The sequence below is a fragment of the Staurois parvus genome, unplaced genomic scaffold (assembly GCF_062004578.1).
Source record: "Staurois parvus isolate SC_StPar_1 unplaced genomic scaffold, SC_StPar_1.0 ptg000452l, whole genome shotgun sequence".
NCBI lineage: Eukaryota > Metazoa > Chordata > Amphibia > Anura > Ranidae > Staurois > Staurois parvus.
The window spans coordinates 226328-252827 of NW_028318248.1; the positions used below are offsets into that span (position 1 = coordinate 226328).

At 44.4% G+C, this 26500-nt stretch overlaps 1 protein-coding gene across 1 annotated transcript in view; it reads right to left on the reverse strand.

Annotated features, from left to right (window-relative positions):
• Window positions 1-8812: 8812 nt before the first annotated feature.
• Window positions 8813-26500, reverse strand: part of LOC149453083 (zinc finger CCCH-type antiviral protein 1-like) — a 71293-nt gene continuing 53605 nt past the window's right edge. The window contains exons 10-13 of the mRNA XM_089688710.1: window positions 25131-25242; window positions 23616-23746; window positions 17976-18127; window positions 8813-13472 (exon numbers count right to left, since the gene is read on the reverse strand). Coding sequence (XP_089544836.1) covers window positions 13189-13472; window positions 17976-18127; window positions 23616-23746; window positions 25131-25242 — 679 coding nt within the window. The 3' untranslated portion in view covers window positions 8813-13188. The remainder of the gene's footprint in view (window positions 13473-17975; window positions 18128-23615; window positions 23747-25130; window positions 25243-26500) is intronic.

The following is a 26500-nucleotide window of genomic DNA, read 5'->3' on the forward strand; positions in this document are numbered from 1 at the left end:
GTGCCCTCATATACATCCCTCTCCCACCTTACTTTCCTCACCCTCCTTCTCCTAACCTCTGGGGATATCTCCCCAAACCCTGGTCCTCCAGTATCTCTCCCCCACACCAGTCACCCTCCTTCCTCCAGGAATAGCCGCAATACACTCACTTTAATCTCTATCCCCGTGCTTCTTAAAACCTCCCTCTCTTTTTCATGTGCACTCTGGAATGCCCACTCCGTCTGTAATAAGCTCACCTCTGTCCATAATCTTTTTGTCTCCCACTCCCTTAACCTACTGGCAATTACAGAAACCTGGCTTTAAGCAGCATACTTTCCTATGGAGGCCTTCTCTAGACTCACTCACGCTGACCCAGTGGTCGGAAAGGAGGTGAAGTTGGTTTGCTTCTAACCCCACTGAGAACCTTTCAAGTGTTCCATAACCCTCCCTCTCTATCTTTCTCTTCTTTCGAGACTCGCTGCATTTGGCTGTTTTCTCCCATCTCTGAGGATTGCAGTGATCTATCGGCCTCCTAGACCGGTGCCCTGCTTTCTCAATGACTTCTCTGCTTGGCTACCCTACTCTCTGAAATACCCACTATCATTCCTGGAAACTTTAACACCCCCATTAATGTGAACAACCCAGCTACATCTCAACTCTTCAACTTAACCTCATCTTTTGCCTTAGCACAATGGACACAGTCCTCCACTCACTCTGATGGGAATACATTAGACCTTGTTTTCTCCCATCTTTACCCTCCCTACAACCTCAAAAACACCCCTTTCCTCTCTCTGATCACAATCTCATCACCTTCACAGTGTCCTCATCTTCAAACCCCTCTCCCTCCAAGCAGAAAACAATTACCCGCATAAACCTTCACAACTCTAATCCTCTTTTCCACTCTGCAACTGACCTCCTCTATGACAGAATCTCTCCCCTGTCCTGCCTTGCCCTGCCCTGGCTACTGCTGTCTATAACAGTTTGCTTTCATCCACACTAGACTCACTTGCTCCTCTAACTACACAAAATATCAGGCCCCGACCATTACAACCGTGGCAGACTGACGACACCAGAAATCTTAAGAGACATAGTCGTGCCCTGGAGTGATTGTGGCGTAAAACCAAATCTCACCAAGCATTCACCCTATATAAATCTGCTTTCTTAACATACAATTCCTCCCTCCATGCTGCCAAACAAGCCTACTTTGTCACTCTTATTAATACCTTGTCATCCAGTCCTTGTCATTTCTTCTCTACTTTCGCAACCTCCACCTCCACCCAGTACCTCACTCACTGCTTACGAGATTGCAAATCATTTCAAAAACCTGATTGATGCAATTTGTGGGGGCAGCACAGACATCTATCCCACTTAGCATACCTTATACTAAACCTCCCTCAACACTTTCCTCTTTTGACCTTGCTACGCCTGAAAAGTTTACTAACGTTTTCTCAGAAGCTCGCCTCACCACCTGCCCCCTGGATCTTGTCCCCTCACAACTACTACAGTCACCCTCTTCTTCTATCCAATACTCCCACACTCACATTTTCAATCTCTTACTCTCTAATGGTGCCTTCCCCACCCCTCTAAAGCATGCACACATCACTCCCATACTTAAAAAACCCTCCCTGGACCCCACCAACCTGAACAACGTAAGACCCATCTCCCTGCTCCCGTTTACCTCTAAACTCTTAGAATGCTTAGTCTACAATCACCTGTATTCCTACCTCACTGACAACAACCTTCCTGATCCTTTACAGTCTGGCTTTCGCTCACTACACTCCACTGAAACTACCCTACTAAAACTCACTAATGATTTACTAACTGCTAAAACCAATGGCCACTGCTCCGTACTCTTACAACTTGACCTCTCTGCGGCTTTTGATATGGTTGACCATCCCTTCCTCCTCAAAAAACTCCACTCACTTGGCCTTCAAGACTCTGCTCTCTCCTGGTTCTCCTCTTACCTATCGCAGTCCTCCTTCAGCGTTGCCTATAACTCTGTCTCCTCCTCTCCACTTCCTCTTTCTGTAGGGGTCCCTCAAGGTTCTGTCCTTGGACCCCTTCTCTTCTCGATCTACACCTCCTCCCTTGGTCACTTGATAAACTCCCATGGCTTTAAGCACCACTTCTATGCTGATGACACACAAATCTATCTTTCTACTCCTCACCTCACCTGTCAGGGACCTCAGATCTGGCCGCGATCACACACGGTCTGCTCATGCGTGGTATGCCCGGCCGCACTAGTGTGCGAGCATTGGGACCTGGGCACCTGCGACGGCAGCAGCCGTCGTGCATGCACACTTGCGATCGTGGACGCGCGCCTGGCACCAATCAGGGTGCAGGGCGCCCTATTTAACACAGGACAGGTCTGTGTTCTAATATGGTCTTACCTGTATCCTGTGTTTCCTGTATTGAGATTGCCTTGTTGCCGACCCTGCTTGACCCTGATTTGCTGATTGTCTCCTGTTCTGATCCCTGGCTTGTCTGACCATAGTCCTTTTTAATCCTGCACGTTCTGATCTCCTGTTACCGAACCCGGCTTGTGACCCGTTTATCCTTCTGTCTACTGTTTTGGTACCATTCTGCCTCCACTGTTACCGACCTGGCCTGCCCGACTCTGCTCTCTCTACCTCCTAACATCAGGCTCTCACCTGCTATACACCTCCGGTGGTGCTTCTACCACAGCTGGGTGAACCCAGGGGTCACGACCTGGTCTCGTCCTGCTCCAAGTCCATCCCCACCATCAGGGGCCCTGGTAAACAAGCAGGTTGGGACTTAGATTCCGCACCTTGGGGTATTCCGGTCTGGGGAACGCTAGAGGCTACCGCCGGCAGGGACATAACATCACCCCTTCAGTCTCCTCTCGCATTACTAACCTACTAAGTGATATATCAGCATGGATGTCACTCCACTTCCTCAAACTCAATCTTTCTAAAACTGAGCTCATTCTATTCCCTCCAGCCCGTGCTCCCTACCCTGACTTCTCCATCAAGATCAATAATACAACCATCAGTTCTTCCCCTCATGCCAAGGTACTAGATGTAAGCATAGACTCCCGTCTGTCCTTTCAGCACCAAATCCAATCACTGTCCAAATCTTGTAGCCTTCACCTCCGCAGCATCTCCAAAATATGCTGTTCTTAACCTCTGAAATTACCTAGCAACTTATTCACTCCTTTGTTATCTCTCACCTTGACTATTGTAACTCCCTCCTCATTGGCCTACCTCATTACAGGCTATCCCCTCTTCAGTCTATCATGAATGCTGCTGCCAGACTCATCCACTTTACTAACTGGTCCATATCTGCCATCCCTCTCTGCCAATCCCTCCACTGGCTTCCCATTGCCCAATAAAATTCAAAATATTAACAATAACATATAAAGCCTTTTACAACTCCACCAAATTACATCACCAATTTTGTCTCCAAATATCACTCAAACCATCCTCTCCACTCCTCCCACAACCTCCTGCTCTCTAGCTTCCTTGTCTCCTCCTCCCATGCTCGCTCCAGGACTTCTCCAGAGCCTCCCCCATCTTCTGGAACTGTAATGGACCGCCTGACAGTACCTCTATCAGTCTCCTGATAGAGCCTCCCCAGAGTGCGGAGTCTAAGTACCGGAGCACTTGTTCACCAGGGCCCCTGATGGTGGGGATGGACTTGGAGCGCTTCGGGACCAGGTCGCAGCTGCTAGGTATCTCTACCAGAGGTAGAGGAGTCTGCCAAGGGCTCCAGCGGGTTAAGAGTCTGATGTGAGGGAGCCCAGGGATCCCTGAGGGATGGATGGATGGATGAGCAAAGTCAGAGTCAAACAAGCTGGGTCGGACAATCCAGATCAGAGTACTTACTACACAGGCAACAGGATACAAAAGACCATTTGGCAACAAGTGTTTGTGCAGGGCTGGTTTAAATAGCCCGCCCTGCACCTGACAGGCGCCGCCTGGGTCCCAGTGCCTGCCTAGTACTGTCAAGACGACGGGTGCGCCTGGGTCCTAGTGCCCTGCTACCCGCACGTCCTGACAGACACCTACGCATGTGTAGACCCATGCGTCGCGATGGTCCCTGACAGGAACTCTCTACCCCAATCTATCAGACTATCGCCTACTCTGTCCACTTTTAGGCGATCTCTGAAAACCTATCTCTTCAGGAAAGCCTATCTTGCCTTCAGCTAATAATGGAATCTTCTATTCCTTCTACCATCCTCCACAGTTATTACCTTTTGTACCACCAGCCCCTTTGTCCTAGATTGTAAGCTCCAAGGAGCAGGGCCCTCCTATCCCTCTTGTATTGAACTGTAGTGTTGCTGTATTGGCTCCCTTTATTTTTTAAAGCGGTGAGCAAACTGTTGGTGCTATATAAATCCTGTATAATAATAATAATAATAATAATGTGTAATTTTTGCCCCTAAAGGTGCTACTTGGATGTTGGGCCTCTGTATATGGCCAGGCTGTGGAAAAGTCTTACACATTTGGTATTACCATACTCAGGAGAGGTTGCAGAATCTATTTTGGGATTTTTGTTTTTCGGTATGTACGTGCTATGTGTTAGAAATATCTTATAAATGGACAACTTTGTGTAAAAAACAATATGTATTCATTTTCTTCCTGCATATTTCGAAAATTTTGGTAAATAATTGCCGTTCAAAAGACTCATTATGCCTCATGGAATATACATTGGGGTGTTTGATTCTCAAAATGGGGTCATTTTGTGGGTAATTCCATTGTCCTGGTGCATCAGGGCCTTTAAAAGTGTAATTGGTAACCACTGATTCCACTGCTCTCCTAAACCTCCTGCTCTGCCTGCTTGCAACTGACATCTGCCTTCCTGTTACATACTTAAATAGTTAGTCTTGCTGAAAAAAGACAAAAGTTCATCCAGTTCAACCATTAAAAAAAAAAGGTGTAATCCTATACCCACAGTTGATCCAGAGGAAGGCAAAAAAAACCCCAGCAAAGCATGATCCAATTTGCTCCTGCAGGGAAAAAAATTCCTTCCTGATCCCCCGAGAGGCAATCAGATATTTCCTGGATCAAATTTACCTATAAATGTAAGTATTCAGTTATATTCTGTGTATCTAAGAAACAATCCAGGCCTTTTTTAAAGCAATCCACTGAACTGGCCAGAACCAACTCTTGAGGGAGTCTATTCCACATTTTCACAGCTCTCACTGTGAAGAAACCTTTCCGTGTTTCAAGATTAAATTTCTTTTCCTCCAAAAGTAAAGAGTGCCCCCTTGTCCTCTGTGATGACCTTGGGGTGAATAGCTCTACACCTCCCTTGGTAACCACTGATTTCACTGCTTTCTCAATCACTAAGCTACTTTGCATGCCTGAAAGTATCTGCTTTGTTAGATTTTTTTTTTAACTACTGTTTATACTTGCCTGTATTAAGTGAACTTAGTCTCATAGTGCCTTAGCTGAGATCAAACACCTTGCCTTATCTTGTGTCCATCCTGCTTACAATTTGGTAAGGGCAGAACACCTCCACCATGTGTCATTTATTAGCTCTTAATTGAACTATTGCCTAAACTCCCCCAGTCCATCCAAGTATAAATTCAGTACAGTCCTTGGGACGGCTGGCGAGGGGACAGTCTGGCATTCCTTGCGCAAAGTGTCATTCCGGCGCTAAGTGCATGGCACTTTAAACACGGCAAGTACAAACATTAGTGCTCCACCCCAAGTAGTCTGCAAGTGCTCCTTCCTCTCTTACCTCTTTCCCTCAGCCCACCTTTGTTTTTTATCCTCTCTCCTGCATGCTCTTACTAACAATTGTTGCTATATTGCCCTCTCTCCTCAAACTCTCTCTTCTTTACCCCTCCTCCCCACCCCACAACCTGTACATATCACCCTCACTCCTGCCCTCTCAATATCATTGCACTTATCTCCTGCTCTCTCTTGTTCCACATAATGTCACCACTACAAAATCACTGTGGCATTTGCTCTCATACAAATCCCACTCCCAACTCACCTCCCTCACTCTCCTATTACTACTAACTTCCGGAGACATTGCCCCAAACCCTGGCCCTCCACCATCAAACTCCAACCCACAGAAGCAGCAGCCTCCCTTTCTCTGGCCGCAGCCGCAACCCTTACTCTCGTGTCTCAGTGTCCATGCTTCCAAGCGCTGGCCTCTCCTTCTAACGTGCCCTCTGGAATGGCCACTTAGCCTCTAACAAACTTTCTACTATCAATGACCTCTTCCTTTCCCACTCCCTCAACCTACTTGCTATTACTGAAACCTGGCTCCAGGATTCAAACTCTGTCTCCTCAGCTGTACTCTCCCATGGTGGCCTCCTCTGGACTCACTCACCCAGACCCAATGGACGAAAAGGGTGCAGAGTCTGATTTTTCTTTCCCCACAAAGCACGGATAAGGCCCTGATTTTTAGGAACCTTCACAAGCACCATCTACGGTGGTGCAGTGGGTAAAGCGCTGGGTTTATCAACGGGAGGTCCTGGGTTCGAATCCCCGCTGTGGCATGTGGTCTCAAATCATTGAAGTGGCCATAAACCATGACTAAATTGGAGGTGTGAGCCTGGGAATATGTCATTGGTTCAAGGGTGGAACTGGGAAAGGTGAGCAGAAGAAACGGGGGGTGCAGCCGGGGGTGGTGGTGGGGGGCTGATCAAGAGCAGTGTGGGAACATTAGAAGGAGTGGGTCTGGGAAACAATGTGATGTGGGGGGGGGGGGGTGACTGGTTCAAAGGGGAAGCAGGGATGGTAGGTGAGCAGGATTGGGAAGACCCTGGAGGGGGTGGGGAGGTGACTGGCGAAGGAGGCTTGGTGGGGTGATTAGTTGAAAGGGGGACAGGTGAGAGGGATGGGGACCCTAGAGGGGGGTGACTGGTGAAAATGGGAACCTTGGATGGTGGGTGAGCAGGATTGGGTGATTAATTAAAAGGCTGAGTGTGGGAAGTTAAGTGGAAATGTACATGTTTGGAGGCCTGCTCCCCAAACTGGCAACCAGCCTCTTCCCCCCTCTAGCTCTACCCCCCCCTCCCTTTATCCAAGCCCTACTTCACTCCCCACCCCTAGCCCCTCACTTTATCTGAGCCCTACTTCACTCCCCTCATCTGAGCCCTACTTCACTCCCTCCCCCTTCCCGCCCTTTATCTGAGCCCTACTTCACTCCCTACTCCACTCCAGGCCCCTCCCCCCACTTTATCCGAGCCTACTTCACTCCTGGCCCCTCCCCCCACTTTATCCGAGCCTACTTCACTCCCTGCCCCTTCCCACCCCTTTAACTGAGCCCTACTTCACTCCCCACCCCTTTATCCGAGCCCTACTTCACTCCCCACCCCTACTTCACTCCTGGCCCCTCCCCCCACCCCTTTATCTGAGGCCTACTTCCCACCCCTTTAACTGAGCCCTACTTCACTCCCTGCCCCTTCCCACCCCTTTAACTGAGCCCTACTTTAACGCTACTCAATCTTTGCACATAGACCTTTCAAGCGCAAATGGAAATTTATTGATGCTGTGCTTCATGCACTTAAACCCTACTGACAAGGTCACCATGCAGCGGTGCAGGGATTGGAACTCACGACCTCAGGCCCTGGAAAAGAAAACGGTGGTATTTGCAAGTGTTTGAGAAAAAAAAGATGCATGTTAACGCAGGGGCCTTAAAGTATCCATAGGGGCCACTTTACAGCCTACCAGTTAAAAGTTGCACTTAATTTTTTTAATGTGACTAGTTAGACTACTTAGTTATTACATAGAAGACCCTAAATGTCATTTTTTCTTTTATCCAGAGGCCCTGGAAGAAAAAAAAAACGGTGATTGTTGCAAATGTTTGAGAAAAAAAAATGCACGTTAACGCAGGAGCCTTAAATAATCCATAGTTGCCCCTTTACAGCCTACCAGTTTAAAGTTACACCAGAGATCTTGCTCTCAATCTGACGTTTGCGGAGGTACCTCACATGTGTGGTGAGATCACCGTGTAAATATGCGTGTGGGACCCACGTATGCGTTTGCATTTACGCACGAGCACTGAGAGCAAAAAGGCACTTGAAAAAAAAAGTGTTTTTAAAATTTTCTTTAAACTTTCTTTTTCTTTAATTGTGACAACATAGGGCACAACAGATCCTCTTTATGAAGAAATAGCTACCCAGGCCAAATCTGACTATTTTTTTCAACATGCATGTCAATCTGAGCTTTTTGGTGGCAACGTCCTTTTTTCCTTTTTTTTTAACCAGTCACCCGTGCAAATGTTTGAGAAAAAAAATGCATGTTAACGCAGGGGTCTTAAAGTATCCATAGGTGTCACTTTACAGCCTGCCAGTTTAAAGTTACACCAGAGGTCTGGCTCTCACTCTGATAACATACTAGCATATTGATGTGTCGCTCAATATAATCCTACTACACAGTGTGCATTCCCCAGTGCGGGGACTCGAACTCATGACCTCACGCTTGAAAGCGCAAGGCTTTATTACCATGAGCCACCACTAGAACTCCTTCTCAATGGGAGGTCCTGGGTTCGAATCTCCGCTGTGGCATGAGGTGATTGGTGAAGCAGACTTGGTGGGGTGATTAGTTAAAAAGCTGATGAGTCAGGGGTGGGAAGTTAAGTGGAGAAAGTACAGTGTTTAGATTGAGACAACCTTTTCCTGTAGACCTCCCCCTCCTTTGCCTGAACTAGGTCCCCTTAATTTCTATTGCATACTTACCACACATGCCTGTCCTGAGATTTGAACTCATGTCCTCATGCTCACTAGTCCATTGCTCTACTGACTGGACAACAAGGGTGACTTTCTAATAAGTGGTGAAGCTTTTTTGAAAAATTATATTGTTTCTTGATATTGTGACATGTCAGGAATATATTCATACAGACACACACAGTGTAAGTGTAAAAGTTTACTTTTTTCTTTCAATAGTTTTTATTTAGTTTTCCAAGACATAACAAACTCCAAGTTCGCCCACAGAGGGGCCAGGAAATTACAAAAAAGTAAAAGATTACTCTAACAACAGACATAACAGATATTTAAAAAAATAGAAATAAGAAAAATGTATATTAGGAACTATATTAAGATTTTCTCACATCATGAAAGAAAAATCAGGAATCTTTTTAAGTGGGAGAACTTGCACAATTGGTGGCTGACTAAATACTTTTTTGCCCCACTGTATATGTATATATATTTATTTATTTTTTGTTAACCAAGGTTTAGTGTCACTTTAATAAACATACAAGAGCCACCTTCTGCAATCCTGAGACACAGGCCGAGATGTGATGGTTTTAGCAAACACAGCAGCTGCAGTGGAGGAAATGCCTTGGCAGTACAAGGTATGTCCAATGTACTAAGATGAAGATTTTTGGGGCATATTTCATATGCCTAAGGTCCGCAACTGATAAATGACAGATGTTACAAATAGCACAATATGGACTTTATACCCATTGTGAAATTGAACATTGTGTATCAGGTAGAGTTAAAGGAGTTCTCCAACAATAATTTAAAAACTTTACATCTTCCTCTGACCTGACCTTAACCACAGAAGATTTTAGAAATATACAGGTATCAAATTCCAATTTTATTGCACTGGTCTTGACAACAATGATTGTGACAAAACTGGGGCAGCTAAGGATCATTAGTCATGGTCAGGACAAGCCTAGAAGGGTTCTAAATAAAAAGAGACAGAATCTCCTCATTGCTTCCAACTTATTAACTATGGAAGCATTTCAAACTGAATCCTGCAAGGACTGCAGTCCACAGCAGAGCCCTAAGGTAAAAAGCAAGAAAAGAAAGAAAACAGAATGCACCAAATAGGTTACTGTAGATAAAATTCCATGTTAAAACTAACACCTCAGCTACATACCTTATCAATCTGATGGGAACACTGTCGACCTTGTTTTCTCCCACCTCTGCACTCCTTGATACTTCTCCTATTTATTTATTTCAGGTACTTATATAGTGCTGTCAATGTATGCAGTGCTTTACATATATATTGTACCTTCACATCAGTCCCTAACCCTCAAAGGGTGTACAATCTAAGGTCCCTAATTCACATTCATACATACTAGGGACAATTTAGACAGGATCCAATTAACCTACCAGCATGTCTTTGGAGTGTGGGAGGAAGCTGGAGTACCTGGAGGAAACCCACACAGGCACAGGGAGAACATGTAAGCTCCAGGCAGGAGGTTCTGTGGCTGAGATTTGAACCAATGACCCTAGTACTTCCAGGTGGAAGTGCTAACCATTTAGCCACTGTGCTGCCCCTCCTATACCCCTTTTCTTCTCTCTGATCACAACCTTATCAGTTTCTTGCTCACCCTGCCTTCAACCTCCTATCCCTTCAACCAACCAACAATTACCCATAGAAACCCTTTACCACTTCAACGCATCTCTTGTCTATTCTGCTACTGAACACCTCTACGGCGAATTCTTGCACCTGTCTGCCCTGACTACTTCTGCCCTATATGATGCAGGCTCATCCTCACTGGACACATTTGCTTCCCTCACTACGCACAATATTATGGTCCTGCTGTTATAACCCTGGCAAATAGATGACACCAAAAGTCTCAACTGACATGAGTGTGGCTTTAAAGTGGTTGTAAACCCTTACAGATACCCAGTGAAGTCACTGGCCTCAGGTGATACACAGAGTTAAACAAATCCTCCTACATTTTATACCGTTATAAGGTTTTATCTACAGCCATTAAAGTACCGAACTTACAAAGGGTCTCTCAGCTCTGAAAAGCAGGGGGCAGGGAGCTCTTTTCACCCAGAGTTAAACTTTAAATTGATTTGAAAGGCTTGTTTTTTAATAGAAAAAATAACAAACATGTTATACTTACCTGCTCAGTGCAGTGGTTTTGCACAGAGCAGCCCAGATCCTTCTCTTCTCGGGTCCTGTTCAGGCTCTCCTGGCCCCCCCGTCTTGTCGGGTGCCCCCACAGCAAGCAGCTTGCTATGGGGGCACATGCTGCTCCATGTGTCCATTCACACATGGAGCTGCTGCTTGGCCCCGCCCCCTCTCTCTTCTCATTGGCTCACTGGCTGTAACAATTGTTACTAAACCCAGGACCCTGCATTCACTATATCTGGTCTCCCACAGTACACAGAGTACATGGAAATGCAATTATTTTAGTAAATATAAACTGCTAAATACCTTTTTTCATCAGCAGTATATAACAGTGTTGTGTCACCTATCAGTGTCCAGCTGAGCACTGGTTAAAACTTGTAGAAGGAGGTTTTACTCTCTCCTTATTGTCCTATGAGGCAGGACAGTGCTAATCGGCCCTGTGCTGATACATGCACTCTGCCAAGAAAAAAAAAAAACTCTCTAGCAATACACACCAAACTGAGCATGTGCACCTTGCCCCCAATGCTCTGTTTTATCAGATCAGTCGGGGACAGTGGAAAAAGGGAAGGATCAGAGAAGACAGGATAAAACATCCTTTTTACTGAATGCAGGGAATTAACCACTTAGGTTCCCCTAGGTTACTATGACAATTTGGGCATTCTGGAGAGTCTAATCTACCCATCTTAAATAAATAACTAGGGGTATAATACATTTTAAGAAAATATTTAAGCTGACTCAGTTTGTCTCCACCTGATATAACCGTAGAGAGTTGAGAATCAACTATGCCTGCGCACTCCTCCTCAGTCAAGGATGGAATATACGATTGCCACTGCCTAGAAACCCTTTCCATTCTGGTGGATGAAGATGACATAATATCTTGAAATTAACTTAGAGTTATTGTCTTCAAATAGAAGAGCCTCCAATTTAGGTGTTTGCAGAAACACCTCCTTTAGCCCAAACTGCGTCGCCACTGCATGGCGCAGCTACAGAGAGCAGAAATAAATATTGAGGATCCAAAATTCCTGTTGGAGTGACCAAAAGGTTTAAACATTTTGTAAGATAATAACTGGTGGGCATATTTAATGCCAAAATGTGCCCAATGGCTCCCATTGGGGATCTACTAAATTTCCGGTAGATGTGGGTTATACCATAGGGGAGCATTAGGGAAAGTAGTAAGTAGCACTCACCTTCCGATTACACATATGAAAGATTTTGTACGACAAATTAAGAATATCTGCACCTTCGTTAAGAATGGGTCCCCTCCCTGTAGAGAACATTGATTAACGCTTTAAAACAATGCATGAGGGCTGCTTGCGTGGCTACAGAAGCATTATCCAAAGTGGAGAATAACCACCAATGGAGGTGTGTCAATTGGGCTGCTAAATAGTAACATTGAAGGTTGGGCAGGGCCAAACCTCCGCCCCGAGTTGGCAAATAGAGGGTCTCTAGTAATATCCTAGAAGGGTTAGGCCCCCAAAGAAAGGAAGAAAATAGAGTATTCAAATCCAGAAATATTCTCGTTTTTTTTCTTCCAAAGTGTCAATCCCGCAGCCCAGAACATTGGGATCATCCCTCAATAAAGCCACCAGTAGCTCTACAGTGATGGGAAAGAACAGAGGTGACAAAGAACACCCCCTGACAAACCAGTGCCCTGACAAATACTAAAGGGATCAGTAATTTCGAGCATTGACTTGTATATGAGCCACAGGCTGCAATACAACAATTTATCCAGGCAATAAAGTTAGGTCCAAAACCCAGATGCACAAGGACCATAATACCTGACCTTTAAGGGGAATCTATGTTAGTTTTCCAAAGTGAAGAAGAACAAGATTTAGGATACTGCATTTATATTTTGTAAACTAACATATAATGGGCACTATATGTTACTGTTATCTGCAGCCTGAACCTGCAACAGTGCAGATAGCCCCCCGTTATTCCCCTTGTCCGGCAGTATGAGATAATACATAGCTACACCAGTCACTGTCAATGCATAGATTAGTGCTGAGTGAGACATCAAAATGGGCAGAGCTCATTAAGCCCTGGTTCACACCAGTGTGGCTACTTCAGCGTGATTTCAAAGCCGACGATCAGTGTGATTGTCATTTGTGCTATTTCATTGCGGCTTGCAACTTCATTAAACAGATGTTAATGCAAGTTGCAATGATATCGCACAAAAATAATGCAGGAACCTTTTTCAAAGTCGCTGCAACTTCAGTCACTGTTATTTGAACAGTGCCATTTTACAAATGAACTGTCAAATAACAAATTGCCTAGGTGTGAACCAGGGCTTAGAGTGAAGTCTTTGAAGCTTGGAATGAAAAGTAAATGATAAAATTGGTTCTCATTTCATTGCATTCTGTATTTTATGAATAAGTGCTATTATCATCCACATATTAAACATTTTCCCCACCACCTGTCAGTTAACATTGCATGGTGTCTTTCTTTCTTCGTACTCCAGAATGTACTCTGGGTAGGCCTGGTCCTTTCTGAACACCACAAAAATAGATGGATCGTTGATGTTGTCCACACAGGAGTCATATCTCTGAGTTCTTCCGTGTTTCTGCGGTGGTTGTATCAGAGTGGGATTTCCTTCAATAAAACTGCCCACAAGAACATGAGCTACAAACATGGTCCGTTTTCCCGTTGAGGTGGGTGGGGAGTATTTGTGGGAGTATGACGCATCCCTTGCGAAGTAACTGCCTGTTGGGAGAAAGTTTACAAGTTATGCCTGACTCTGTATAAGATAAACTTACTGTCAGCGTTCGGTGTCCCTGCCATGATGTGTCGGGCGGCTCATGCGCAGAACACCGATGCACCCTAGCCAGCGAGCAGCGGGACTTGGGCGATCACGACCGCCATGCATGCGCAATCGCAGATGCGTGCCGGGGACCAATGACAGCGCAGGGCGGGCTATTTAAACAGGACTAGAGGTATGTCAAGTTGCTGTTTGGTCTTTTGTGCTCTGTTCCTGATACTTGATCCTGTGCTTATTCCGTTGCCGACCTCCTGTACCTGACCCTGCTAATTGTCTCCTGCTTAACCCTTGGCTTGCCTGACCATCCTTCTGCCTGATCCTCTGTACCGCGCTGTCCGCTAGTTACTGAACCTGGCTTGTGACCCTGACCATTCTCTGCCTACTCCTCCGGTACCTCACTGCCCGCACATTGCTGACCTGGCCTGCCTGACTACGATTCACGTCACCCAGACGATCCATCCAGCCCAAACGGATCGTTCCTGGTTACCAGTTCTGCCAGCCTCTTCACATCAGACTCCTTTACCCGCACTCCTCTGACGGTGCCCTCTACCATTGTCGGACGTACTCAGGGGTCGCGATCTGGTCTCAGTCTGCTCCAAGTCCATCCCCACCATCAGGGGCCCTGGTGAATAAGCAGATTGGGACTTAGACCCCGTGTCCTGAGGAACCCCGTGCTGCGGACCGATATAGATGCCGCCAGGCGGATCGTGACACTTACATTGATGCATTCATAACTTTTGAAAGAGATCTTGAACCTGTTTCCACTTTATTTTTTAAAAACAAGTGACCACTTTAGTGTACATAATCTTATTAGTGCCTGCTTTTGTTTTAAATCTTTGTCTCTATGTATAGTTTGTAGATATATTTATACAAAATCAAACAACTGCCCCTTTAAGTATGGCAAACACTTTATCTATGTGCAAAAGAAATAAAGGTAGGCACTAGTCCAGGGGTGGGCAACCTGCGGCTCTCCAGCTGTTGCAGAACTACAAGTTCCATTATGCCTCTGCAAGTCATAGCTGTAACTGTCAGTTTTGCAATGTCTCATGGGACCTGTAGAGTCATGCTTTTAACTTCCGGTTTTTTCAATGCCTCATGGGAAATGTAACTCCACACCAGCTGGAGAGCCGCTGGTTGCCCACCCCTGCACTAGTCCTTTTAACAGATGCAAAATATTGGAAAAAAATACATAAACAGATGATGAGATATTACCCACTATTTAAGCAAATAAAAACAACTGAAACCAATATAAAGTCCAAAATGCATATAAAAGTCCCAATCACTGTGTTCTTGTAATATGCAAAAAAGACGACATATTCTTCTTGAAAACAAAGTGCTCTCACACCTGCAGATAAACTCCTCACTCACCAGATCCCAACATCCAACAAAGCAGCCTTTAAGCGTTAGATGTTTAATCCAATGTGTGAGATAGCTGGAACCAATATGTTCATGGATGCCACTATCAACTCTCATGCATCAGGGACAAATCAACCAAAAATTAAAAGAGAGTACTCAGGGTAATATGCTTTATTAAATAAAAAGGTGTTAAAAAACAAACTGAATTCACTTACAAATAAGGGTGCCAAAGAAGGGTACCAACACAGACAGCTCACTTTGGGGGGAATTCTCCCTTGCACAGTCGCTCGTAACCACAGAGCCAGCGTGCGTTCCATGAAACTAGAAATAACGTAGCACATGGGACCGGACGTGATGTCAGCGCCTCAATGCATTCTACGCACTGCACATCCTCAGGGAGCTCACTGATTAATCTTTTAATGCTTACATGCTGCTTTGTTGGATGTTGGGATCTGGTGAGTGAGGAGTTTATCTGCACATGGTGGAGCACTTTGTTTTTACAATGATTTTGTCACCTTTTTGCATATTACAAGAACATGGTGATTGGAACTTTTACATGTATTTTGGGCTTTATATTGGTTTTAGTTGTTTTGATTTGCTTTATTTGTGGGTAATATCTCATCATCTGTTTATGTATTTTTTCAAATATTTTGCCTCTGTTAAAGGGCTAGCACCTACTTTTGTTACTTTTGCACATATATATATATATATATATATATATATATATTAATATGGAGGTCCCTAGGTACTATACAGAGAATCATTTGGAGGTTTCGACTATTTGGTATGTTGGTTTCCATTTCATTCTGGGTCTGTAGACTCATTTAAAAGGGGAACTTCAGCCATGTTACCCACCCAACCCCCTTGCTGGACTACTGGAAACCTCTCCCATCTCCAACACAGAGAAGTTCTGTAGTTAGGAGCTACCACTTTATTGAAGTAATCCTTTAACAGAGTACTCTGACTACAACCAAATGCGCAAATATACATATTCCTGACCATGCAGAGATTGTGCACAAAAATATTGAAGTAAAATTGTTTGTACCTGTTGAGTTTTGTATAAATATGTAAATGTATTCTTCTGGCAAAACTAACAATATACATACTTGTATATTTAGGTAGACATGTCTCATTGCATTGCCAAGGGAGTTCTTTCAATATACTTTGAAATATAGTTACATTTCTATTTAAAATTTAGCACCCCAGCATCCTACTGCTGATCATACAAGGATTGCATCACCTAGTGGCTGAAGGCTACAATCCCAACCCATTCATGATTGGTTGGGCGGAAGGGAATCTGGATTTTATATACACTGCTCAAAAAAAATTAGCGAACACTTTTTAATCAGAATACAGCATCAAGTCAATTAAACTCCTGGGATGTTGATCTGGTCAGTGAATTAGCAGTTAAGTTAATCAGTTTCGGCTGCTTCGGTGTTACAAAAATTAACAATAGGTGCACTAGATGGGCAACAATGAGACAACCCCCAAAACAGGAATGGTTTTACTTGTGGAGGCCACTAACATTTTTTCCCTACTCATCTTTTATGACTGTTTTTCACTAGTTTTGCTAGGGTCAGTGTCACTACTGGTTGCATGGGGTGATACCTGGACCCTACAGAGGTTGCACAGGCAGTCCAACTCCTCCAGGATTGCACATCAATATGTACCATTGCCAGAAGGTTTGCTGTGTCTCCCAGCACAATCTCAAGAGCATGGAGGAGATTCCAAAAGACAGAATGTTACTCTAGGAGAGCTAGACAGGGCTGTAGGTCCTTAACCCATCAGCAGGACTGGTATCTGCTCCTTTGTGTAAGGAGGAACAGAATGAGCACTGTCAGAGCCCTACAAAATGATCTCCAGCAGGCAACTGGTGTGAATGTCTCTGACCAAACAATCAGAAACAGACTTCATGAGGGTGGCCTGAGGGCCAGACTTCTTTTAGTGGGCCCTGTGCTCACTGCCCAGCACCATAGAGCTTGATTGGCATTTGCCATTGAACACCAGAATTGGCAAGTCTGCCACTGCCACCCTGTGCTTTTCACAGATGAGAGCAGGTTCACCAGAGCACATGTGACAGATGTGAAAGGATCTGGAGTAGCCATGGAGAATCTTATGGTCCCTGGTGGTGGGTCAGTGATGGTCTGGGGAGGCATATCCATGGAGGGACACACAGACCTCTACAGGCTAGACAATGGCACCCTGACTGCCATTAGGTATCAGGATGAAATCCTTGTACCCATTGTCAGACCCTACACTGGTGCAGTGGGTTCCAAGTTCCTCCTGGTGCATGACAATACCAGACCTCATGTGGCGAGAGTATGCAGGCAGTTCCTGGAGGATGAAGAAATTAATAACATTGAATGACCCCCACACTCACCTGACCTAAATCCAACAGAACACCTCTGGGATATCATGTTTTGATCCATCCATCACGTTGCACCTCAGACTGTCCAGGAGCTCAGTGATGCCCTGGTCCAGATCTGAGAGGAAATACCCCAGGACACCATTCATCGTCTCATTAGGAGCATGCCCAGATGTTGCCAGGCATGCATACAAGCACATGGGGGCCATACAAACTACTGAGTACCACTTTGAGTTGCTACAATGCAATTTCAGGAGAATGGACTAGCCTACTGCATTATTTTTTCACTTTGATTTTCGGGATGTCTTTGAATTCAGTCCTCTGTAAGTTGATAATTTTCATTTCCATCAAATGATGGGGCATCCTTACATTCCTAACACATTACCTACTCCATGTCAGTATAGAGATCCAGCATGATATTTTTCCCCATTGAGATCTGCTGTGTTTTCAAAGTGTTCCTTTAATTTTTTTGAGCGGTGTTTTGTATGGCTCAGACCGGCCAGTTCAGAGCAGGTAAAAAAAAATACTGGATTCTTTACTGGATTGATCTTAGTGCATCTCACTGACTGTAAAGCTGATCACACACAATACAATCTCCATTATATCTACCAGCAATTAGTGTGAGGTCTTTAAATTTTACACCGTATCAGGGTATTGCATATCTTTTATACTGTATATTAGGAAGCTGCTGAAATTGCGAAACACAGCGTTTCTACTTAGGACTGACCGAATCCATATGCAATGCCATTAGTGCCACAAATAATCCAGTCGAAGTTCTGTCTGCAGATGGCATCGATGTCGACATGGTTTGTGCCGTGGAACAGCAGGCGCTCATCCACAGTGTTGGTCAAATTATTTTTTTTCATTTGATCTTTTTGCCTGAGACACAAAAAAATGCAATAAATCATCTGAAATGAATAAAGTTTTGTTTTTAAAATTTTCACCTACAGCAGTTTTAGTCACTGTGCTGTTGATTTCTAAAAAAAACTTATATTGAAAACAGTAAAAAGCAATGAAAATATTTATATAACACATATGGCATAACATTGATTGGACCTCTGGTGATATCATATCCTGGTCCTGGAAGTGTTACCAGAACTGCCTGATGCATAATAAGCTCCTGGCCAACTTGTCTGCCTCTCCATATCCAACTTGTTATGCAGGGTTTAGTGATGTATTTTCATAAAAGGCCGCCTCGGTTCTCCCACCTCACCTGTATAATTGCCCTACTGATGTCCAGGTAGATAGTTTTAGAAACATAGAAACAGACAGCAGAAAAGAGACTGAGTGTTCCATCGAATCTGCCTGTTTTATTTTGTTGTTGTTTTTTTTATATATGTAAAAATGTTGAATTTTTTTCCTTTTGGTCGAACCTGGGACAAAAGCAATGAAATCATACAAATTTCGCTTTTTTGAACCTGGAACACAAGCAATGAAATCATACATCCAATAGAAGTTTCATCTGCCCATCCACTTCCTCCACAGGGGCCTGTCTTCACTAATAAGTACCCACTGCCTCATAGTAATGATATCTTCACCTGGTTCGAGGGGGCACAGGTATTAACCAAACTAGACTTGCGGAGGGCTTACAATCCGATACATATTCGAGAAGGGAATAAGTGGAAGGTTCAATACACAAGAGGCATTTTGATTGCCCGATCATGCCACTTGGATTATGTAATGTGCCAGCTGTTTTACAGGAATTTAACATTTTCTGCAAGTTTCTTGGCCAGTTCTTCCTTTTCTACCTAGACAATATTTTGATGTGTTCTTCGCTTGCTTAGTACTGTGACAATGTTTATGTGGCGCTGCCCAAACTCCAACAACACTCCTTGCCAAATGCCAAACTATCTAAGGGCCCCTTCCATGTATCAGAGGTTCCCTTTCTGGACTATATTATTTCAGATTTTGAAATCACAATGGACCCCACCAAAGTACAGGCCTCAATGGACCCAGCCTAAAGATATGAAAGCTGTCCAATATTTATTGGACTTTGCTAACTTGTATAGGAAGTTCATTAAAAACTTCACTGTCATGGCACCTATTACCACCATAACCAAAAAGGGTAATAACCCTTCTCTTTGGCCTCCAATCTCTGCCTTTCAATAACTTAAGTCCATTTTTGTGTTTACACTTTTTGTGACCCACCCTGATCCTTTTCTACCATTCTTCGTGGAGGCTGACACATCAGATGTCAGTGTTGGCGCAGTCCTCTTTCAACCCTTTTCATCCTCTAATTAGCTGCACGTGCATATTTTTACCATAAATGTTCTAGTGCGGAAAACCGATTATGACACTGGGAACTGTGGATGTTTAGCCATCAAGTGGGCTTTGGGGATGTGGTGATATTGGTGGGGATTGGGGGGGGGTTCTTCACCCGCTCAGGCTCCAAAAACTTTAAGCCGAATGCCCTATTCTGCAGCTACGAATCTTGTTCCATGGAAATAGCATTTTGCCTCCTGCTCAGATCTACTCTACTCTTTCTGAGTCTGATGCCCCAACCTACTTATCTTCAGCGATTTGTTCCACTTTACCTCAGACTGTAAGGGATTTCCGGCAAGAAGACTCGCGATTAGGAACGAACATGTGCCAAAGAGTTCCCGCAGAAGAATTGCCGGTTGTGCGCAGGCACACAGGAATGCGCGATCGCGCACATGCATGCACACGTGCACACGCACGGCGAAGATTGGCGCCAGAAGGGCTATTTAAGGTGCGCCTCTGCCCAGATTCAGTGCTGACTGGTCTTCAGCTCCCCGTGTGTTCTGCTTATTCCTGTGCGATTCCTTTGGTGCTGACCCGGCTTGTCCCTGACCCGACTCTGAGTACTCTCCTGCCCCCCGGTTCCTGACTTCGGCTCTGATCCTGACTTTGGCTTTTTCCTTCTGATCCTGTACCGCGCTGCCCAACTGTTATGACCCTGGCTATCCTACGACTCCGCTCCAGTCCTGTGTCCTGGCTACATACTTGGCTCTGCTGTGCATCCGGCAATACACTGTTCCTGCCTGGTCAATTTCTACAGTACCCAAATCAGAGGATATCCTGCCTACCAAGGTCATCATCCGCAAGAGCTGCAAGCAAACCTCTGGCGCTCTTGTCCCCCTGGTCCCTAGACTCCCTCTGTTCCAACCTCAGCAGAGTCAGGGCTAGTGACACAAGTGAGGCTGACCTCGTCAATTCAGTCTCCTATCAGGTACGTGACACAGACTCAAAGTCCTATGAGAAGCACATAATGTTGACAAGATGGAGAGACACCCAGGTATTGCCAAGACACTTTCTCTGCTTTCTTTCAACCTTTGGTAGTCTACAATCCACAAGGATATGCGCTCCTATGTTAAAGCTTGTGAGAACTGTGCCTGTTGCAACTTGTGTTCTTATATTTTACAGTCACATAGTGATATTGTGTGATGTATGAATATACTGTATTCCACAGTCATATTGTGAATATGTGTAACACATGAATATACTCAGAAGTTATACTGTGATACTGTGTATTGTGTGAATATATTCAGTAGTCACATTGTGATACTGTGTAACACAGTTGCACTCAAAAGTTTGCATAACCTTGGAGAATATACAGTATGTACCATTTTTAAAGAACACATGAGTGAGAAGGCAAAACACATTTCTTTTATTTCTTATGGGATTTATATTTAACTGTAGGTCATAACAGAATGGCACAACCATAAAGCAAAAATATGGCAACAAGTAAACAAATGAAATGCCTCCTGTTCAAAAGTCTGCATACCCTTAGTTCTGAATACTGTGTATTGCCCTCTTTAGCATCAATGACAGTGTGCAGTCTTTTGTAATAGTTGTCTATGAGGCCCCAACCTCTTGCAGGTGGTATAGCTGCCCATTCATCTTATCAAAATGTCTCCAGGTCAAGCAAAGTCTTTGGTCGTCTTGCATGAACTGCATATTTAAGATCTCTCCAGAGTGGCTCGATGATATTAAGGCCAGGAGACTATGATGGCCACTCCAGAACCTTAAAATTTTTCGAAAGTCCAGGAGTGTCCAATGGGCAGCTTTTGTGCAGAAACAATGCAAATTGTCTGCCAGTATTTTCTGAAAATATGCTGCATTCATCTTGCCATCAATCAATACATTTTAACCAAAACTGTATTTAACCCCTTGGTGCCGGTGTCTCCCGGCGCTTTAAGGGTTTCAGAAGCCGGAGGCGGGGTGGGGTTTTAGGGTCATGTGACCGCCGTGATTCGCTGTCACATGATCGGGAAAGGTACTGATTGAAAGAGGAGATCGGGACCTTTCCGTGAGTACCAGACATGTGTGCTGGGAGTGTGCAGGGTGCACGCTCTCAACACATGTGTTTTTCTTAATTGCACACAAATGTGCAGCCACTCAGCGTCTAGGCCCAGATGCCGGGAGGCTGCACATTTCTGTGCGGCCGGCGTGAAGACGTTAAATCGGAGGTGATTTTAGGAATGTCTGGGGCTTTTAAAAACAAAAGGGGCTTTATGGCAACTTAAACATTTAATATTTTTAACATTGCCCTGTTTCTTTCTCCCTGCCTGTCTCCAGCACCACACCCGGAGACTAGCAGGGAGGGGAGAGACCTTGCAGTGCAATGAGCACTGATTGGGTGCCTGTCATGAAAGGGGAGTGTCAGGCTTATCCTTTATCCCTTTCGCTGCCAGAGCCATTTTTAAACTTTTTGCACAAGTTTAAAAAATCATTTTAGGCTTGAAGATTACACAAAACCACCAAACATTATATATTTTCAGAGACCCTAGAGAATAAAATAGTGGTAGTTCCAATGTTTTATGTCGTATGATATTACCGCAAAATTTTAGTAACAAATACAAGTAAGTTACTTTTAGGGCACAAAAAAAGCAATAAATTATCCTATTTTTTGTACAATATAAAAGATGAGGTTGCAGCGAGTAAATAGATATCCAACTTGTCACACCTTAAATTTGTGCGCGCTCGTGAAATGGCAATGAACTTCAGTACCCTATATTTTCTATAGGTGACACTTTTAAAGCTCCTTATAGGTCATCAGTTTAGCCTTTTGGAGGAGATCTCATGCTAGATGTTTTGCTCTCATTCTGGCATGTGCAGTGATATGTGACATGTGTATCGCAATCAACGTTTTCACGCGAAGGCACCCCAGCGTGTGTTTTTACTTTTGTTCGTGTGTATATGTGGGGGTGGGGTGCCTCAATTTTTTTTACAATGAAAAACATTTTTTTTCACTTTTTTTTTTCATCACATAGGGGAAAAAGTCCCCTATGTGATGATTTTTTGGTGACCCTGCATGTCTCCCCTGTGCTCCACTGAATGCACTGCAGTGCACACCGCATTACATTTTTTCCCAGCCTCCATGGCCGGGAATCACTCAACTAGGACCCGGAAGTGACATCATAACGTCATTTTCAGGTCAGGACAAGATGGGGAGGGGAGTGGACGTGTCCGCTTTCCTCACTTCCCTCTAGCTGACGATGGTGAGCCGGTCCCAGGCCTGCAGATGGACAAGCGGAGCCTGGTAGACCTCACGGGGTTGCAGAGGCTGGCACTGTGTGGAAGAAATTGGGTGGCGCTGCTACCGCCCGAATGCTTCCACCTGACAAGTGAGCCTGCTGCTTGCCTGCAGCAGGGCTAAAGGCAGAAAAAACTACCTGTCTGGCACCCAAAACTACATAGGAATTGAACCTCCCCGGTCTACCTGACCTTGGCTTGGTATCAAAGATCCCTGGATGTTCCACTTCTTAATAAGTGATTGATGAGTACTCACTAGCATTTTCAAGGTTTTGGATGTCTTTTTATATCCACTTCCATCTTTATAAAGTTCCATTACCTTATTACCAGGTCTTTTGACAGTTCTTTTCTGCTCGCCATGGCTCAGTATCTAGCCTACTCAGTGAATCCACATGAGCGCTAACAAACTCATTGACTATTTATACATAGACACTAATTGCAATTAAAAAAAGCCACAGATGTGGGAAATTAAACTTTAATTGCCATTTTAACCCGTATGTGTCACTTTGTGTGTCTGTGACAAGGCCAAACAATCCAAGGTATGTAAACTTTTGATCAGGGCCATTTGGGTGATTTCTGCTATCATTATGATTTAAAAAGGAGAAAAACAACTATGTGATAATAAATGGCTTCATATGATCACTATTCTTAAATAAAAGACAGTTTTTTGGCATGATCAGTCATATTTTCATCATCAATGCCAAGATTTCACGATTTCTGCCAGGGTTTTCAAGCCTTTGAGCACAACTGTACATGTACTATATATTTTGCAGTCATACAGTGATATGCTGTAATATATTAATATATTTAAGATCATTTTATATTAGAGAGAAGCCCCGAGCATTGTTTTAGTAATAAAAGGGAAACACACCTATTATAGAGCATCCAGAGGTCGGAATTAACAACCCGCCAAACCTTTTTCACCTTATGGTTGGAGACTGTCTTGCTAAACATTGCAACAATGTCTGTGAACTCGCTGGAATCCTGGGTTAAACTAACTTTCTGCGAAAAGAAAATAGATGATTATTCTTTATTACAAACATAATTTACTCTATTGCACAGGTGTCAACCTGACGACCCTCCAGCTGTTGCCAAACTACAAATCCTATGAGGCATTGCAAGACTGACAGTTACAAGCATGACGACCAAAGGCAGAGGCATAATGGGACTTGTAGATTCTCAACAGCTGGAGGGCTGCCAGTTTGACATCCCTGCTCTATTGGATAACATAATGAAAGAGTACCTGTCATTTAAACACGACGGTAAGTACAAACACACCCTAGCAATTTCCTAGTAGCTGTGCTGTCACATGACAGTCTCTTCTATCCCTTAGTAATTCTATTGATCTGTACACTTTCACACCACCCATTCAGAGAGGGTAAACCCATACTATCGGCTACAACATTCATGTATACTAGCCACTAGAATAAATTTACATGCATATGTGTGCATTTAGACTCCTTTATGAGCATTCATACATAAATTCCACTCCTCTATTAATGGAACGTAAAACATGGCTCTGTATTTTGAATGGTCACATAAGCTAACAATGAACTGAGTATAAAGGCATAAAAAAATATGCTGGAAACCTGTAAAAGTAGCATTCTTTACTCCCGTGTGTATGAGGCCTTAGAGCTGTGAGACATAAAAAATCCAGTGGCTGGCTCTGTTCACCAGGCTTCAACTACAAGTAAATTAACACTTTACACTTGCAAGGTTTGTGTTTAATATTCCTAGATTGTAAGCTCTAACTAGCAGGGCCTTCTGATTCCTCATGCATTGAATTGTATTGTACCTGTACTCAGTGGCGTCCCGAGGCAGGTGCAGAGGGTGCGGTCCGCACCAGGTGACACCAACTGCACGGGGTGACACCGGACCCACTCCACAAAAAGGTAAGTTGTAAAGCAAGCTGACCATCCCCGAAGGATGGATTCGATCCATCCTGCGGAGATCGTCGGCTTTTTTTACAACTTACCTTTTCTTGGAGCGGGTCCGGTGTCACCCCATATAGGTTGCATGCCGACGATCCTGCGGGGATCGTCGGCATGCAACCTATACGGGGTGACACTGGACCTGCTCCAAGAAAAGGTAAGTTGTAAAGAAAGCCCATGATCCCCACAGGATGGATCGGATCTGTGGATTGAGCATAATGGACCGGAGTCCGATCCATTATGCTCAATCCGCAGATCCGATCCATTCTGCGGGGATCGTCGGAGGGGGTGTCAGCAAGTGTTACCGCACCGGGTGACACCAACCCTAGGGACGCCTCTGCTTGTTCTGTCTACCTCCATGCTGTAAAGCGCTGCGCAAACTGGTGGTGCTATATAAATCCGGTATAATAATAATAATAATATGAAATGTGTTGCAAAGTTCCCTCCCATCATACCGTGTATCTGTTTTCCAGCACGACCTCCAAGTCCGACTGTGGTGGATGGATCCTATGCATGAGACTGGAGTCAGGCTGGTTCTGCTTCATAATGTCCGTAGCAGATGTTGTGCTGTAAAATAAAAGCAAATAACTGACTGCAATTACAGTGCTGGCTCCAACAGCTCCTAGATTAAATGAGTATATCACCTATACAGACCATTCATAATGTATTCAGGCCCTCTTCACTTTTTTCTATTTTGTTATATTGCAGTCTGATTCTACAGTTGTTTGCATTCATTTTTTTATACTCAGTACCCCATAATGACAAAGTAAAAACAGCATTTTAGAAAGATCTGTGATTTATTAAAAATAAAAAACTGAAATATCACATGTACTTCAGTGTAAATTAATATTTTAAGACCTGGTTTGTAGCTCTACCTTTCAATTGTAACTGCACCAAATATAACTAATTTGGATATTATATATGGAAAAACATCCAAATATGGAACTCCACCCGACAAATACACTGTAGTTCACAGATACAGGTAATCTTTATTGTAGCAATACGTACAAACATGAAAACAAATAAAACAATTCAACACATGCCAACATGCCACTCTTAGGTTAGGTTCACAGTAATGTGGTGCGGTACATCGCATGTGATTCGCACAGGAACCATACCGCATTCCTGTGCAAATCACATGCGATTTGTGTCCAGTGCGATTGGAGCCATACATTTTGTATGGCTCAAATCGCATTGCACCCGCACCACAAAAGGTGCAGGACCCTTTTTTGGATTTGAATCGGATTGCAAGGGTATTCACACCAATGCAATCTGATTCTGCACATTGCATGGCGTTTTGTGGACCGATTTCGGGGGGTTGTTAACTTAACATACACACCCGCATCGGTTTGCATGAACGGGGTGCGATTCTGATGCGGTGTGTAATTCGCACAGACCACACTGTGAATTCCACACCGCATCAGTGTGAACCCAACCTTACCAGCAATATGGTATATAACAGACATCCCTAAATGGCAGACTGCGGTCTGAATTGGGTTACTGTCCCATCTGGCCCGGCTGCAGTCCCGCCTTTTAAGAGCGGCTCTTCCGCTCAGCTGCCGTCACTGCTGTCATCCTCATCCAGCAGATATTGGAGGCAGGACAGCTCCGGATGGATGGCAGAAGCAACATCAGTCTAGAGCGGATATTGGAGGTTCCAGATGGTGGGCAGGAACTGTCACGTTAACATGCAGCAACCAATCACCTGCTAGTTACCTGGAAAAGATGTGCAGCTCCCACCCTCCATCTGGATCTGTCCTGCCTCCAATGTCCATTCTAGACTTATGTGCCTCCCGCCATCCATCTGGAGCTGTCCTGCCTCCAA